Raw genomic sequence first — 15,504 nt, 5'->3', positions numbered from 1 at the left:
TACAGTACTGCTACAGTACCTCGGACCAGTACGTACCGCCCGTACCGGGCGGTACGGCAAACCCTGATTACAACAAATAATAGAGAAAACTACTCCTTTTAGAAGTCATCATTTAATGCTTCTGGTCATAGTCCATTCTAATCATATGTCTCTTTATATTGATTTCTTAGGAATGAGAAGTGAAGGACTAACTTTAGGATGATAACAATAATAAGTGATACAAGGGATGGAATTCTACTTCTAAGAATAATTCTGCTTTTTTATGTATTGTTTGATATGGTTTAGGGTGACAACAAGAATAGCTCTTTTCACAATAATAAGGGGTTTGTTTGATATGTATCCTAAAGCCATATGTATTAGCATAATTGGATTCAGTCATCTGAATTTGTTTTCTTGTCGTTTAGACACAAAAATTTGACATTGAGTTTATGAACACTAACTTGCTGAGTTAAGAAATACCTTTTCATTGTTTAATCTGAAAGTTGGGAACCATGAATACTCTATTGTAATTTTGACAATTTTCTGACTGTATTTGATGTTGGGGATTGTTCTTGCTGATCATGGAGGTTAACCGGAGGTTAACCGCAGGTTAACTCTTTTCTATGACTCAGATTCTGGAAGCTCCGAATGATGAAGAAGTGTCTCTGCTCCTTGCAATATTTGGGTGGGTGTGATGCCCTTGTATTTTATAATTTTTTGCTATCACTGTCTTTATATCCAGGGGTCTATTTTATTGATGATATGTACTTAAAAGTTCAAATTTTACATTGCTATTATTGCCTATCTGTTATTCCTCTAGTTTTGTACACTTCCATGTAGGCAGCTCGAATAAGATTGTTAGTAGTGTGATATTAGAAATCCATAAGCCAATTCTTAGTGCAAAATAGTGTGGAGAAAGTAGTTTAAAATGTTTACTCTTGATTATGACATATCTTAGAATGGTGCTTATGCAATTCAAAATTCAAAGGGCATTCATGCTCTTAATTAGATCATAAGTATAATAAACTCTTCGTTAATTAGGTTGTATTAGCTAATATATTTTAGTTAAAAGTTTGCAGTAGGTCTGGGCTATTTTCTTTCCATTTCTATATAATCAATTTATTATCCTGTGTACCTCTGAAATAGATATTTCCAAGCCTATTTGCAACAGAATTAGCATTGTGAAAAATAAGGGAGATCTTATAATTGAAAGAAAAATTAAGGGAAGCATGACAATTTGTAATTATTTGTAGTTGGTCAGCAGGATTCTTTGTTTTTCTAGTTGAACGATATTTCAGATTCTGTTTCACCTAGTTTAGTAGGTCAATACTGTTCTGTGTTCTTATGTCCATTAAAATTTATTCTAATGTACTAACAAACTTCCTAAGTTGCATATTATATAGAACCACATTAATTTTCTCATTTACCTTTAGCTTTGTAGCTATGTATATAAGTTATTTTTCTTGGGTTGATTTTACGCAGATACTGTCTGACAGGAGGTAAGGAAGTTCATAATGCTATTATGAGCAGTATACAGGACATGGGCAAAGCTTTTTCAAACTATCAAGACGAAGTATTGGTATACTCAATTGCCTTTAAACCAAAAGATGTGATTCCTTATTTTTCCTTTTTTTGCAGGATATTGCAGTCTGACCTTATCAGAAATTCCATTGAAGTAAATTTGCATCAATAGTAAATAATATTTGAACTATATTAACAGAAATATATAATCTGTTACATGAATATGTTTTGATAAGAAGCAAAAAATTGGGTAGTCCAAGAGTTGTTTTTTAAATCATTGACAACCTTTAAGCACAGTATCTTTTGTTGTTGCATGTGGTTGTATGTGTTCTGCCTAATTTTGGTCGATGTAAAAATTCTAATTTGCATGAAGTTGAACTCATAGTTGACCTTGTTAAAATGTGACCCTCATTTGGAGGTGTTTGTATGATTGCTGGAAGAGATGACATAATAGAAGTTCATTATGTTATTGCATTTACGTCAGAAGTTTAGAAATATTTTATGTTGTTGCCTTGTTGGAGATGTACATGTATGATAATAGTTCTAAATTCTAATGTATATATAAATTATGATACAGTACAAATATTCATAAATCCTTATCTGGTACACATGGCACATGTAACTTGTTGGTGCAACTTTTGCCACAGATGTCACATGTAAGGTTCAAAATTACAGTCCGCTACTAATGCCATATTGCAAATTTGGCATAATGGCAGATCTCCTTGTTAATTATTTTAGTTTAGCTACTGATAAAGAATTAAATATTGTCACAACAGATTTGTAACTTGGTGGATATCCTTAATAGATACTGTAGTGTGATTGCTAGTTTTGATTACCGCACAATATGGTAATTGTACCAAGAAACCTGCATCAAATATTTAAACTTGGGATCTATAATCATACTAGCCCCCTATTGGACCGTTATGAATCTGGTTTACCATGATGTACCAGCTGTTGCAAGCTGACTCTAACAGGGTAAAATGGAAATAAAAAAATTGAAGACATAAAAAAATGATTTTTACGTGTGCCTTCTTCCTTCCAAGGTCCTCTTCTCCTCTTATTTATTTTGACACCTTATGGGTTAATAGTGTTTCTGGCTCTTAAGGGAGAAGGCTTGCAAATTTTGCTAGTCATGACTGTCATCAAGAATAATTGGTCCCGTGCATTTGTTGAGCATGAAAACTGAACCAAACTGTGTGGTATTATACTTCACCAACTCACGAATTTGAGTTGATATTTATGTTTAGCCTCTCCAAACTGTGAAACTTGAACCAAACTATGTGGTATACTTCACTGACTCACTAATTTGAGTTGATGTTTATGTTTAGCCTCTCCAAACTGTTGTATAGTGCGGTCTGGTTATGCCCCCTGTCTATGGTTAATCTGACTGGTGGTCTCATCAGACTGATACATATTGCTTGTGTGAGTTGGTGTACCATGAAGTTTGATCCCCACATTTGCATATTGCTTTTGCATGTTCAGATATTATACTGACATTGTCATTGACAGTTTTCTTATGAGAATTTGGTGACCTTTCAATTTGTTTTTCCTTTTTTTTATTCTTATCATATTTTATTTAAATATTTCAGGTGAAGCGGGAGGAACTGCTTCAGTTTGCTCAAGGTGCAATTTCAGGACTAAAGTTAAATGCTGATATATCAAGGTCATCAACCAGACCTGCCTTTATTGTTTCTTTGGTTTCATTCCATGCAATTTGTCTTGCATTGAAATATCTGCTGTCATTTACTTCGAGGAGAAAAAAAGAATAAACTAACAGGAAGTTGAATTCTCCCATCAGTTAAGTTGCATAAAATTGTTCAGGCTAAGGATACAAAGGAAAGAAATTTATGAGTCCATTGGAGCCAAAAAAGGGTGAGTGAGGACAGTTTGCTTTAAGTTGTATTTTTTGTCTCAGATGCACATATTTCTTTCTATTAAAAGTCAAAGATCAGGGAGTTCCCCTTCTCAAAACAAAGGATAGAGAATTTAGGCTGTTGGTTTTACTGGCATGTAAAACTAGTATTATACATGATTGAAAGGAATTCTAGTATCATACATGATTCAGTTCTCTTTGCCTGTAAGTGAACCTTTAGAAGAGTAATCATTGGCAAAGACTTTTTTGGATAGGGAAGGTGGGCGGGGGTAATGTGTGGTTAGGGTTTTGCCACACTGGGGATTTGAATTGCTTAGGGGTTGGGTTGTTGCAGCCTGGAGTAGAACCCTGACTTATGTTGAGGAGGGTTATATAATCAAGTTAGGTCACTTTAAACAGGTCTGGATTCAAGTTGGGTCAAGTTGCTCAAATCTTGACCTAGGCCCAACCCAACTATAATTTAGTTCATATCAGGCTTAGTTTATACAGCTTTGGGTTTGAGTTGGGTTGTGTTGCTTAAACCTTGATGTAGGCCCAACCCAACAATAATTTAGTTCATATTAGGCTTTTGCAACCCAGGTTTGTCCAAGGTTTCTAATTTCCAAATCCAAACCCAGTTTTCATTAGGTTGGTCTCGAGCTTATAGGCAAAGTTATATTTCTATTCATGGGTCATGCTTGTGTTCTCTGATTCTCATTGCACATCATTCTCAATAGTAAGTCTGGTTCATATTGTTTCCAGGTTAGAATATGAAGTCAAAAAGCTTCAAAGGAAGGTTGATGGGATGGAAGTGTTGCAGGTCTCCTCAGGTCAAGATCATGTTGGTACATCAGAAAGGACAACTGCCTTGGTGGAGGTATGCCTGATGTTAAAAAAATTTCTTCTTTTTTCATGTACATTATGATAATGAGGAAAAAGAAGATGAATATGTTGGAAACAAAATGCATTTAGTACTTATTTTGCCATTACTTCTCTTTAATTTGTTATAGGAGTTTTTGTTCAGTGTATTGTTTTTAAGGAGCTGCAGTTTCTATGGTTAATTTTGTTGGAATCTGCTATGTTACAATTTTCTTATTAGTACTACTATTACTAAATGGTTCTAGGATTATTTTTCTTATTAGTGCTGCTATGTTAGGCCCTTTTTTTTGGTACATTTGTCCCTGCATTATTGGATGCCAGAAGATTGGTAATGTCTTGATAATTTTGTTTGTCAAGAGATTTAATTTCTTGGGTTTCTATCATCGGCTGTAGTCAAACGTAGTTGCATTTTCTAAGGGGACTCCCTTATATGCTATTTGTTGGGAGCCTAGGATATCTGATGCTGGACAAATTCATGACAAGTACATTCTTTTTTTGTTTGAGAATAGAGGAAGGGAAAGACAAAGGAATAAAAGGTGACAACTTTGGAAGATGATGATGAAAGGAGAAATTATAGAAAAAAATTTATGCTTAAGACTCACTCTGGATGAAGGATCAACTTCCAACAGTGATGATCTCACACCTCCGTACCTACCTCTTGCACATGGATTATGAAATCACACTACTGGAGATTAAAATGTGACCTCACATCAAGCACACATACATAAAATGGTTTCATTATTACTTATTCATGCTCTAGTTACAAATTTATTCTTTTTTTTTGTAAAACCCCAAGTACAAGAAGAAAAGAAAATTTCAAAAATAGGGAAAGAATACAATTACATCAAGATAAATCAATCATTTACTTTTTTATTCTCTCAAAATATAAATTTTCATATTTGTTTTGGCAACTGAACTTCCTTGTGAGAACATATCTGATCATAAAACCTCATCGTAGAGATGGAATATTAATTTTTAATCAAGATTTGTTCTTTTCGTCCAAGGGTGGGCTTGGGACAACAGTAAGGTTTATCTTTGCAACTTAAAAAACCAAATCTCTATTCAGAGGTAAAGCTGTGTACATTGACCCTCCACAGATCCCACATTTGTAAGAGCCTCATGTACTAGGTATACGCCTTATTTGCCCTTTCCATCTCAAGAGATAGTGTCAGAGAGGATATTCAATCAAATGATAATTTGATTTCTTACCTTCCTTTTGTTTATCATAGAGTGTAAGTTGTGAAGTGCAATTCCATTAGTGTATATAAAGCTTTAATATGAAAAAGTCTCTCCCATGTTTGATGTTATATATGTTAATATCTTGTGAAAATGTATTTGTTCTGAACTCTTGAACTTCATCCAGATGCCTTGAATTCAGAAATATGTGATTGTGGCATTATTTTTCCTGGGCATTGGGAATACATGATTTCCTGTAGATGCCTAGAATCAACTATTTTAGCGTAAATCTAAGTTGATTTGACATCAGGAATCTTCGTTGAGAAACCCATAATTGTACATCATAAATTGCATCTAGGAAGTATATTCTTGGCATTTTGAAAAAAAGTGATGCCTCAGATTATGCCTTTTGAATTTGCTTTTAACGTAGATAATGAAGCTTGTGCTCATGAGTGCTTAAAGATTTAATGCAAAAGAATCTCCAAGCAATGCAAAAATTCAGGTTTTATCTCATTGCATAAATTTGCAAAGGATTTCAGCTCCTAATAAGATAAAGGTACTGTTCCTATACATCGGGTGCTCGGTTAAGATCGATAATTATACATTTGACTGGTGGGCAACTCACCGTTGATGATGAAAGTGATAACGGGCAAACAAAGGGCACAATGATAGTTCGAACCTTCGACCTATGGAAACAGGACCCGGATACATCCCACCAGGCTAACTAGATGAGTGCATATTCATCTTAAGTGCATATACTTATCTCTAGATTAGCGCATAAGTTCTTTCAGCATGTATTTTAATTTTTAAGTGCATTGATTTTATTCATCTTCTCCTTTTCCATATCACACATTTATGCCATATATTTGACATGATTTTTTTCCATTTTATTGCTGGTTTGTTTACAAGTGATCATGGTATTTAGGTTTCTGTGTATATTCTGTAGGTTCTAAAAGAGGCACTAGCAGAAGTTTATCTTTGTTCTAGATTGGAAGCACTGCTTTTAAGGAAGAAAAGCATAAAAAATGGGGAGTCACCAGATATTCATTCTCAAAAGGCATGTCTTATCTTTTTAATTTGGTCCATGTTTGAATATTACAGTCCGATGTATATAAAGCTAGATGCTTCATTCTCATGCTAATTTCTATGAGCAATGTGGTTATGTATTTAGCATACAGTAAGCAACTTGTCAGAATGCATTGCATTATACAGTGACCAATGCATTTGCTTTATTTGGTGAACTCTACCTAAAAAGAATTCTTAGCATGACCATTTGATGCATTCATCACTGAAACTATTTTGGTTATTCATGTGTCACATTTATTGATAAAATATTTTATGCCTACTAAGAATGCTTCTTCATTCTCTCAGATTCAGAGAAAATTAATTTGAACTCCAATGTGTATATAAATAACCTTCCTGCCATTTTTGTTACATCAAATCCAAATGGCAAAGATTCAAATGAAGAGTTTCATTTCAGTTTTTAGTCATTCAAGAATTGGATCTTTGATACTTAGTAGTTCATACTTGGTAGTTTGTAATGTATAAAATTATAAATTAGATTCTTCTGAGTTCTGACTGTTAACATAGCTGTCAATCACTCCAAGACATGACATAGGTTGTTCTTTTCATTGAATACTTTTGAAGGTAGGATTTTAAATTCTAATATACTGAGAGGAAAAGTAATTGTAAATATTATGAAAATTGTTCTAGGATTGTCAAAAAAGGTTCTGTCCCATTGGAAGACGATATAAGGCAATGAGAGCACCTGGATGTTTGTTGTTAACAAGAATGGTGAAAACCAAACTGTGAGTAAGTTGGTCATGATGAAGTCCTTTTATTTTCTTGCAGAAATAGCAACGGTTTATATTCTTACTCTTAGGAGATTCACTAAATCTTTTTTGGTTATTGACCTTGTATTAGTGGGAAGTGGCTTCCTGAAATTTCTACAAAAAAAGAATTGAGGAGCCAGGATTGTGCAGGAATAGTTTCTTTTTCTTTTTGAAGTATCTTCTACTAAATACTGAATGCTACTTTGTTTGCATGTCTTACCTTGCTAATTTTCCGAATTGTTTATTTTCTCATCCAAAATGTCCACTTGCATTCATCTTTAGTAAAATGGAGTCATTGATGAAAATATTATTAATAGAGGAATTGGGGGTTTCGTGTTTTTAGGTATTAAGACAATTATAAGACCTGCAATACATTACTGTTTGAAGTATTTGAATGGTCAAGAAAAAAGTATGTATAGAAAGTTTGTGTTAGGAGATGAGAATGTTGAGGTGGATGGGCAAAATTATAGAAAAAGAACTCTACACATCAATGAATAATAAGGTTTAGACTAGAAAGAGAATTAAATGAAGAAGAATCATAGATGATGTGGACAATTCTAACGGATTTTTATAGATTCTACGGTTATATAAGATGAGTTAATTAGCATTAGTGTTACGAGAGGTAGAGTGAAATCTAGGAAAGATTTTGTAGAAACAACTAAGAGATATTTGAATTTTCTGATTTAACTATAAGTATTGTTTTGTACATAGCTCAACGATGGAAAAAAGATCCATGTGATCGGTCCCAAATGATTGGACCATCATGGATTTTCATCGTTGTTATTGTTGTAGTACCCTTGTTGTCATAGTCTCTGCATCTATTAGCATTAAATCAATCTGAAGTAAATGTTAGTTACTGTGAAGCTAAGCTGCACAATGTCAAATTTGTTCTTAAATATTCCTCATGTATACCCTCAGAAGTTTGCCTGCTGTCAGAAGTTCTAGTGCCAAAATTGTGACATTCGAGATATTACAGATATGTTGCATAATGATGTTGTTTGAACTTTGACATGATGATGATCACTTTTTGGTGTTGTGAGCAACGATTTACAAGGGTATGTGCAAATATACATTATTAAGTGGTAAACAAGTTACTTTTTGCAAACGTTGGGTTATTTGAGAAACCCCCATATATGCCTCTCCAATTTATGATTGCTAATTACTAGAATGATCAATGATGTTATATTGGATGTGTTTCTGGTGCTGCACTTTGTTTTGCAGTTCTGTTAAACATGTGGAAGTTTGCTTACTGATTTTCAACTTTATGTGCTGATTTACTGCTGAAGCATAATACTTACCATAATATGTTTAGCACCTAATTCTTATAGGTGACAGCTTGCAAGATTTCTTTTCAGATATTAATTCAGTAGTGAGATGACTTATTAAGTTTTGCCACAAAGGTTGAAGCTTGTTCTAATAATGTTATTTGAAGCTGGCAGGTTGATAAGTTGAAAGTTCTAGCAGAATCTCTTGCCAACTCGTCCATAAAAGCAGAAAGGCGTATCCTAGACCACAGGTCCTATATGACACTTGTACATCTCTTTCTTTCATTGTTTGGGGCATTTGAAATTTTGAATTATGGTTTGCTTGGCTGATCTCTTGTACATGCTTTGGAATCGATGGAAGTTCTGTTAGTAGCCAGATCAATAGATTCATAGTTCTTTTTGGTGGCAAAATACATCTGTTTCTACTGCCATCAACTAGATAGCAGTTTAACTGCAATCAATGTTGATAATTGCCCATCAAATAAAGATGATTAGTCTAATGCAAGGTTCGCAATACCGTACCGTACCGGTGTTTCGACCTGGGCTCGGTACTGGTACGGTACGGTATATCGAGCGGTACACCCAGGTGTGCCGAGCGGTACACCCAGGTGTGTCGAGTACTGTAATACTGCTACAGTGCTACAGTGCTACAGTACCGACAACCTATTGGACCGGTACGTACCGCCCGTACCGGGTGGTACAGTTCGGTACTGCAGACCATGGTCTAATGTCAATTTAAGCCAATTTGCTTTTCTTCTCCGCTATGGTGACTCAGACCCATTTAATCATGTTCTTTGCTCACAGTTTAATATGTCGAAACATGATACATCGAGTCTACCTCCAGCTTACACAACTTCCTCTTGGAATAATGTATTAATCTTATATGGGTTTTCATGTAGTGAATTACATGTGTCAATCTTAGCATCCAAAGTAGTATGGAAATTTGCCCTTTGTTTGTCTCCTCATTTCCTGCTACACGTCCCACTCAGCCCACAAATGCTGAGGTTCTAAAGATGATCTCTTTTGTTTATTAGTGCCTTAGCCTTCTGAAAGTCTGCTTCTTATGTGTGTTTCAACTTTCATATACCAAGAACTTTTCTGAATGCAAAACCGTTTATGGTTGTAGAAGGTTGATCTTATATAAGCTTAAATTTGTTGTATCGAAGGAAATATCCTCTCATGCCGACCAGCCTTCTTGTGGTTATTCCTACCACCTAAATTGCATGTGATCACCCTGACTGCCGATTTAGTATTTACTTTAATTGAGATCGATCTTTTAAGAGGTCTAAACCTCGAACTTGATTGCTTGTCTTTTATGTCTGAAAACTGACACTATATAGATGGTACAAGATTTGGCATTTGAGGATGAAAATTGATATTTTTTATTTTAGTGCAAATATATGCTGGTTGGACCTTGAAAGAAAGTTATTCGTTTGGAAATCTTAATCATGGATTATCTAGAGGTGCTTTAAGGTTCTGAATTTTTAAATATTTCATAGTTTTCATACTTTCACCAGATATTCATCGTTTCATTAGTTATAGGTGAAGCATAATTAGAAGCGTTCTATTTACTAATATAAAGTATAGTGCAATTTATACTCTTTTCATCCTTGCCACTGAAAGTTCTCAACTTTGCCTTGAGCTTCTAGAAAAACATATTGTATAGCATTCCACTTATCTGTTGCTCCATTTTCAAAGCAGACATCAGAAAGAAGAGGCTCTCAACTTTCGCATAGCTAAAGCCAATGAAGTTAATGAATTTCAGAAGGTAAACATTTAAAAACCCATGTATGCCAGCCATCATAATTATTCACATGAAAAAAATTGTAGCATCATGGACCAATATCCGTTTTTATTTCAGAATTACAGTTCTTGCCAGAAATTTATATGCTCTTTCTTTACTGAACTTTGAGCAATTTAATTCTCGGTTGTAATATTTCAGATTCTCCACTTTTTGATTAAAAATATATTAATTTTTATAACACAAAAGTAGAATAGGTCTTGTCTCAAAGGCAACTGCCCAACCATTATAAAAAAAGGAGTTTAATAGGATATATTCATACTCATCTTTTCGTGTGATCCTTTCTCATGTTTTCAATTGATAGTCCTCTTTATTTCTTGTCTATTATAGTAGTGAAATTCATGGTTTTAATAGAAGGACAAGTGACTAGAATGTGGATCTGGTGAACTGACTGATTTCCCAATCTGATTCAGAACGGGGTGTATCCATTGGTACACTCGTAATTTTGTATTACTGTGCAAATATGATTGGTACATACATATTTCTATTTATTTCTATTTTTAATTTTTTTGGCTGTAAATAGTTGTTGAGAGCTTTCAGAAAGCTGCAAACGGCTGTTGACAGCCAACAGCTCTTTACAGATAACCCTCCACTCTCCCTGTTGTAGCCTTCATCGCAACTGCAGTCTGCCTCCATTATTGGCACCTTGCCATCCACCACTTCTGTCTTCTCCTTGTGCAACTGCTGCAACCTCCTCTGACTCAATCTATACTGATTGACATTGGTACGAGCTGGTATTTATCTGTCCATGGCCTAATTCAGACACGGACCAGGTGATTTTACCGGAACCAGTTTGACACCAAGTATATAACCCGGTAAAGTAACCAATACCAAGCTGTAGCAGACAGTTTGCCTACTGCCTGGTACTGGTACTGGGACTGGGAGACTGTCCTTTCTCCATCAGCAACTCCTTTCTTTGCAGCAACCTGATTCGGCTTATCACTTGGATACCTTGGATCATACAATCCTGTGGAAAGGATGATCTTTTGGAATGAACAACTCACGATATGAGTTGCATGACCGATGAAAGGATTGTCCAATCCTTTAAGATTTTAATTTATTTAGATGACCTGGATTGAGAAGTTCAATTTTGATCAAAATCATGCAAACTAGATTCTAACATAGTCGATCCTGACAATATTAGATGTGCTGATTAGATTATGTGAGATAATTAGGATTAGTGATGCAAATAGAGGTAGAGGAAAACTCAGAGAACTTTATTGGTCTTACTTTGAAATTTGAATAGTAATAGTGTCCTTACTCAATAACCCTCCAAAAACGTTGTAATGGCAGGAGCACTAGTCTGACCTTTTACATAATTGGGCTATCATGTTGATACATCATTCAATTTCATGTTATCTTTATTTTATATTGGTGTGGACTCACCTGATAGTTGTTGTCTTGTGCTTGTCATTTTTAACTGATTCTCCAGAATAGTTGACATAACTGATCTTATTCATCAATAACTTAACTGTAAAAGAACTTGTATCCATTTAAGCTTTTATAACACGTTACTCTATGTTGTGACCTGCCTGGATATCATTTGTGGTTTGCTTTTGTCAATCTAAAATCAGGAATTGCTTTCTGAGATTGCTGGACTAGAGAAGCAAAGAGATGGACTTGAGGCTGAACTAAAGAAGGTAATTTTCATGTCAGATCTCACCTTTAGTTCATGAGCTTATACTTATTTTGACTCTATCTTAGAACTTTTCTAAGTCTATTTATTTAAAAAGATTGCTTTATCTTAAGTCATTGACATCACTCTGTTGCTCAATATTCAAGAGATCACCTTTAATATTCTGCCAAATTTTTTAACTTGCTTGTCATCTGGTAGTATGTATTCATTTTCAATATACATTATATGCTTATCATTGCCATCGTGTTATGTGAATTTTCTAAATAATGGCTCAGAAGATCATAAGTGGGCTCATGTAGGCTTCCTTGAATTGTAACTTTCTTGTGTTGATGACTTGATGGCAGTTATTTGAAACCATCACAAGCTAGTGTGAACTGTTTCTGTCTCCCTGAACTTTCTGCACTCTGAAAACTCCATCTTGAATGAAATTGCATTTCAATGTCCAATTTGGATCTCACCATCATCTTTAGTTCAAATCCTACATGAACTTCCATGGACTGCTGAAAATACTTAAATTAAAGAAAAATGCTATCAGTTTATTGAGTATAGGATAATCCTTATGATGGTAGTAATGGCTCTGTTAATTTAACAGGGCTGTATGTAAATTATTTATCACATTGGGTGGAAGGTGAGATTCCCTAGGAAAGATCATAAAAGCAAGCCTTTATTTTCATCGATTTATAAGGGAAATTTTTTATCTATTTTAGTTTTTATGAATATACCCTTTTGTAATGTATATCCATTTGTTGAAAGACAGCTGCAACTTTTATCATCCTCAAATTATGTTGTACCTGTAAATTTAATTGATTCCACTACTGTCATATTTAATTTTAACTATTTTGAGATACCTCCTTCAAGAGTAATGTTGAAATGCTAATTTCTACTATAACATTTTTCACAAGAAATAATAAATATTTAATTTAAAGAATGATGAAGCAATTTGAATAAAAAGTTGGCAGCTCTGTTGTTGCCTAATCATACTGTTAGTGTATTCAACCTGAGATTGTCTAGTCTAATTGATGAATGATGCATGATGCTACGATGTGTATAGCTTCCAGAACAACTTCCAGTTTATGCCATTTGAAACATCAACAAATTCACAATAATTTGTTGAGATTTGGAATATAAATCAGTCCTACTTATGATACTCCACCAAAATTATCATTCTTCAGATGATTCTGTTGATCTTTTTAGCAAGGTTCTTGACTGGAGCTGGACTCTGTTGTAGGTTAATGTTTCTCTGGTATCTGCTTTTGCACGACTCAAGAGAACTAGGGAAGAGAGAGACCAGTTTGATGAAGCAAGCAATCAGATTGTCATGCACCTGAAAGCAAAGGTTCTCAAAATCCAATCCTTTGTCTGAAGATATTTCCTTGTGAACACAGGTGTGATAATCCTAATACAATTTTAAGTACCAAGTCTTTGAATTTTCTTTAAATTACAGGAAGATGAGCTTGCAAAATCAGTTGCTTCATGTAAAGTAGAAGCTGATATTGTCCATATCTGGATTAATTTCTTAGAAGATACCTGGCAGCTTCAATCTTCATACACAGAGCTAAAGAACAAGCAGATTAGGTACATGCTCTAGGATAAGGATTATGATGTTGTCCCATTATCTATCGAGTTCAACAAGCTCTTTTACTAGTATCCATTTACGATTTGTCCCTTCTCTTTTATATTCTTCTTGCATAGTGATGACTTGGAGAAATATGGGAATTGCTTTTTAAAGTTGATCAAGTATCACCTTTCTTCATGCAAGGTATTGCTTTTTCCATAAGTGTAGTTGGGAAATATATGAGTTGTATAAAGGTTTTGTTGAACTGATGGACTCTTAATTTTCTTACACTAATGTAATTCTTGTCATGTTTGACTTTTGGCTGGTTTCCGTTCTTTGTACAGGATGAACTGAAATCTTCTATTGCTCACATCAGCACATATGTGGAGAACTTGAAACAATTTAATGATAGGTCATATATTCATGTATTATAGCCATTTGATGTACATGGTGGTTATTATTTTTCCATTGGTTGAATGCCTTTTGCCATCATGTTTGGCAGGTCAGACTTGACTCAGAATTCCAATAATGATTCATCTAAAGATTCAGACTCCAAAAAATATCTTGAAGAGGAATACTTGGCAACCGAAACAAAGGTATGCCAATGCATAGGCTCATTGATAGTTATGATTATAGAGTTTGACATTTATGCAATGTAAACAGATAAAAATGATACCTTTATATGTTGAACCTTGTGCAAGCAACATGAGGGCTGTCTTTTTAGACTATCTAGTACCATTGACCGAAAGGTATTATATGGTACAAAAGCTAGCACATGCTTGAGCTTGTTTCCAAGTCTGCTGCAATCGAGTTTTGACTGATCTGTATGTTTGTGTCGCTCCGTGATTTTGATTGCTTTTGACTTTATACTTATTTTAATGGGACATGGAAACATCCAAGATTATTAGTTGTTGACCCTGTTAGGAAGTCAATTGACAACCAAATATCGTCACTATGTAATACTTTGTGCACATACAGCAAAAGCTACCTTATGCATCACAATTTTCTTAATTCATGGTTGTGACATAGAACACAAGCTAGTCTGTTCTTCAAGCTTAACAATGTTTTAGGATGAATCATTAGGAAAACTTGGTCATCCATGACCCATGCCAATCCTTAAAGAAGTTTTGGAACAGACATTTCTTACCTCTTAGATTATGGAGGGATCTGAAGTTCTTGAGAAGTGGATATTTATTATAGTGTTGGATATTTATATTATGACTCGAACTGTATTATTATTATTATTTTCAGATTGTGACTGCCTTCCACGTGGCTGATCACATGAGGGGGCTATTTTATACTGAAGGGGAAACAGGTTCCAGGTATCGCTTTCATCTCTGCTCCGACTCACAAGTATATGATGACCGTAGCATATGTTTCCCTTTTGTTTTTTTCTTCTCCTTTGACATATACTCTTCTCTGTCCTAATTGAAGTTTTGACTGTTGGCCAACTTCTATGCAGGAGAGACGATCCGGAAGTGACGGAACTATTTGAATCGATTGAGAAGCTGAGAGTGGACTTTGAATCCATCGAAAGACCTATTCTGGAGATTGAAATTCTTAAGGAAACGCAATCTGATGAGAGACTGCAAAAAGGTCCTCTGCCTGCTGCTCAAATCACTAGTTCACCAAGACTTGGAGGTGTCGAGTGGACAACTGACGATCTATCAGATACGGAGTCAGAAATCGCCAAACTGGAAATGGAATATGGAAAAGCAGGCATGCATTGCTCAACCGATGAGATTGGAAGCTGGGAATTTGATGATCTCGATCATTAACCGAGTCTGGGTCGAAGTAATATAGATGTCTTGCATGCTGTTTAAATTGTCATATGGTGAATGATGATGCTCATCACGATCTGCGACCTGTGATCGACAGACATCCGCAGATCTGCTTTGACACCACAAGTCTAAAAGAATAAGGTACTTAATTGTATATTCTTTTGTATATCCATTGTTATCATGGGGGCTCCATCTCCATTTTTGCAATATGAATCTGTATTTTTGAA

General features: G+C 34.8%; 1 protein-coding gene across 1 annotated transcript in view; it reads left to right on the top strand.

The window, feature by feature from the left end:
* Window positions 1–15,504, top strand: part of LOC103989741 (uncharacterized) — a 25,896-nt gene extending 10,392 nt beyond the window's left edge. Inside the window, exons 4-18 of the mRNA XM_009408686.3 lie at window positions 612–664; window positions 1,462–1,558; window positions 3,090–3,163; window positions 4,115–4,229; window positions 6,354–6,464; window positions 8,679–8,755; window positions 10,206–10,272; window positions 11,880–11,945; window positions 13,170–13,277; window positions 13,386–13,516; window positions 13,634–13,700; window positions 13,841–13,908; window positions 13,999–14,092; window positions 14,748–14,818; window positions 14,959–15,504. Coding sequence (XP_009406961.2) covers window positions 612–664; window positions 1,462–1,558; window positions 3,090–3,163; window positions 4,115–4,229; window positions 6,354–6,464; window positions 8,679–8,755; window positions 10,206–10,272; window positions 11,880–11,945; window positions 13,170–13,277; window positions 13,386–13,516; window positions 13,634–13,700; window positions 13,841–13,908; window positions 13,999–14,092; window positions 14,748–14,818; window positions 14,959–15,274 — 1,515 coding nt within the window. The 3' untranslated portion in view covers window positions 15,275–15,504. The remainder of the gene's footprint in view (window positions 1–611; window positions 665–1,461; window positions 1,559–3,089; window positions 3,164–4,114; window positions 4,230–6,353; window positions 6,465–8,678; window positions 8,756–10,205; window positions 10,273–11,879; window positions 11,946–13,169; window positions 13,278–13,385; window positions 13,517–13,633; window positions 13,701–13,840; window positions 13,909–13,998; window positions 14,093–14,747; window positions 14,819–14,958) is intronic.

The sequence above is a fragment of the Musa acuminata genome, chromosome BXJ2-6 (genome assembly GCF_036884655.1).
Source record: "Musa acuminata AAA Group cultivar baxijiao chromosome BXJ2-6, Cavendish_Baxijiao_AAA, whole genome shotgun sequence".
In the NCBI taxonomy this organism is placed as follows: domain Eukaryota; kingdom Viridiplantae; phylum Streptophyta; class Magnoliopsida; order Zingiberales; family Musaceae; genus Musa; species Musa acuminata.
The sequence above is the reverse complement of the archived record's forward strand: the minus strand, read 5'-3'. Positions and strand labels throughout refer to the sequence as shown.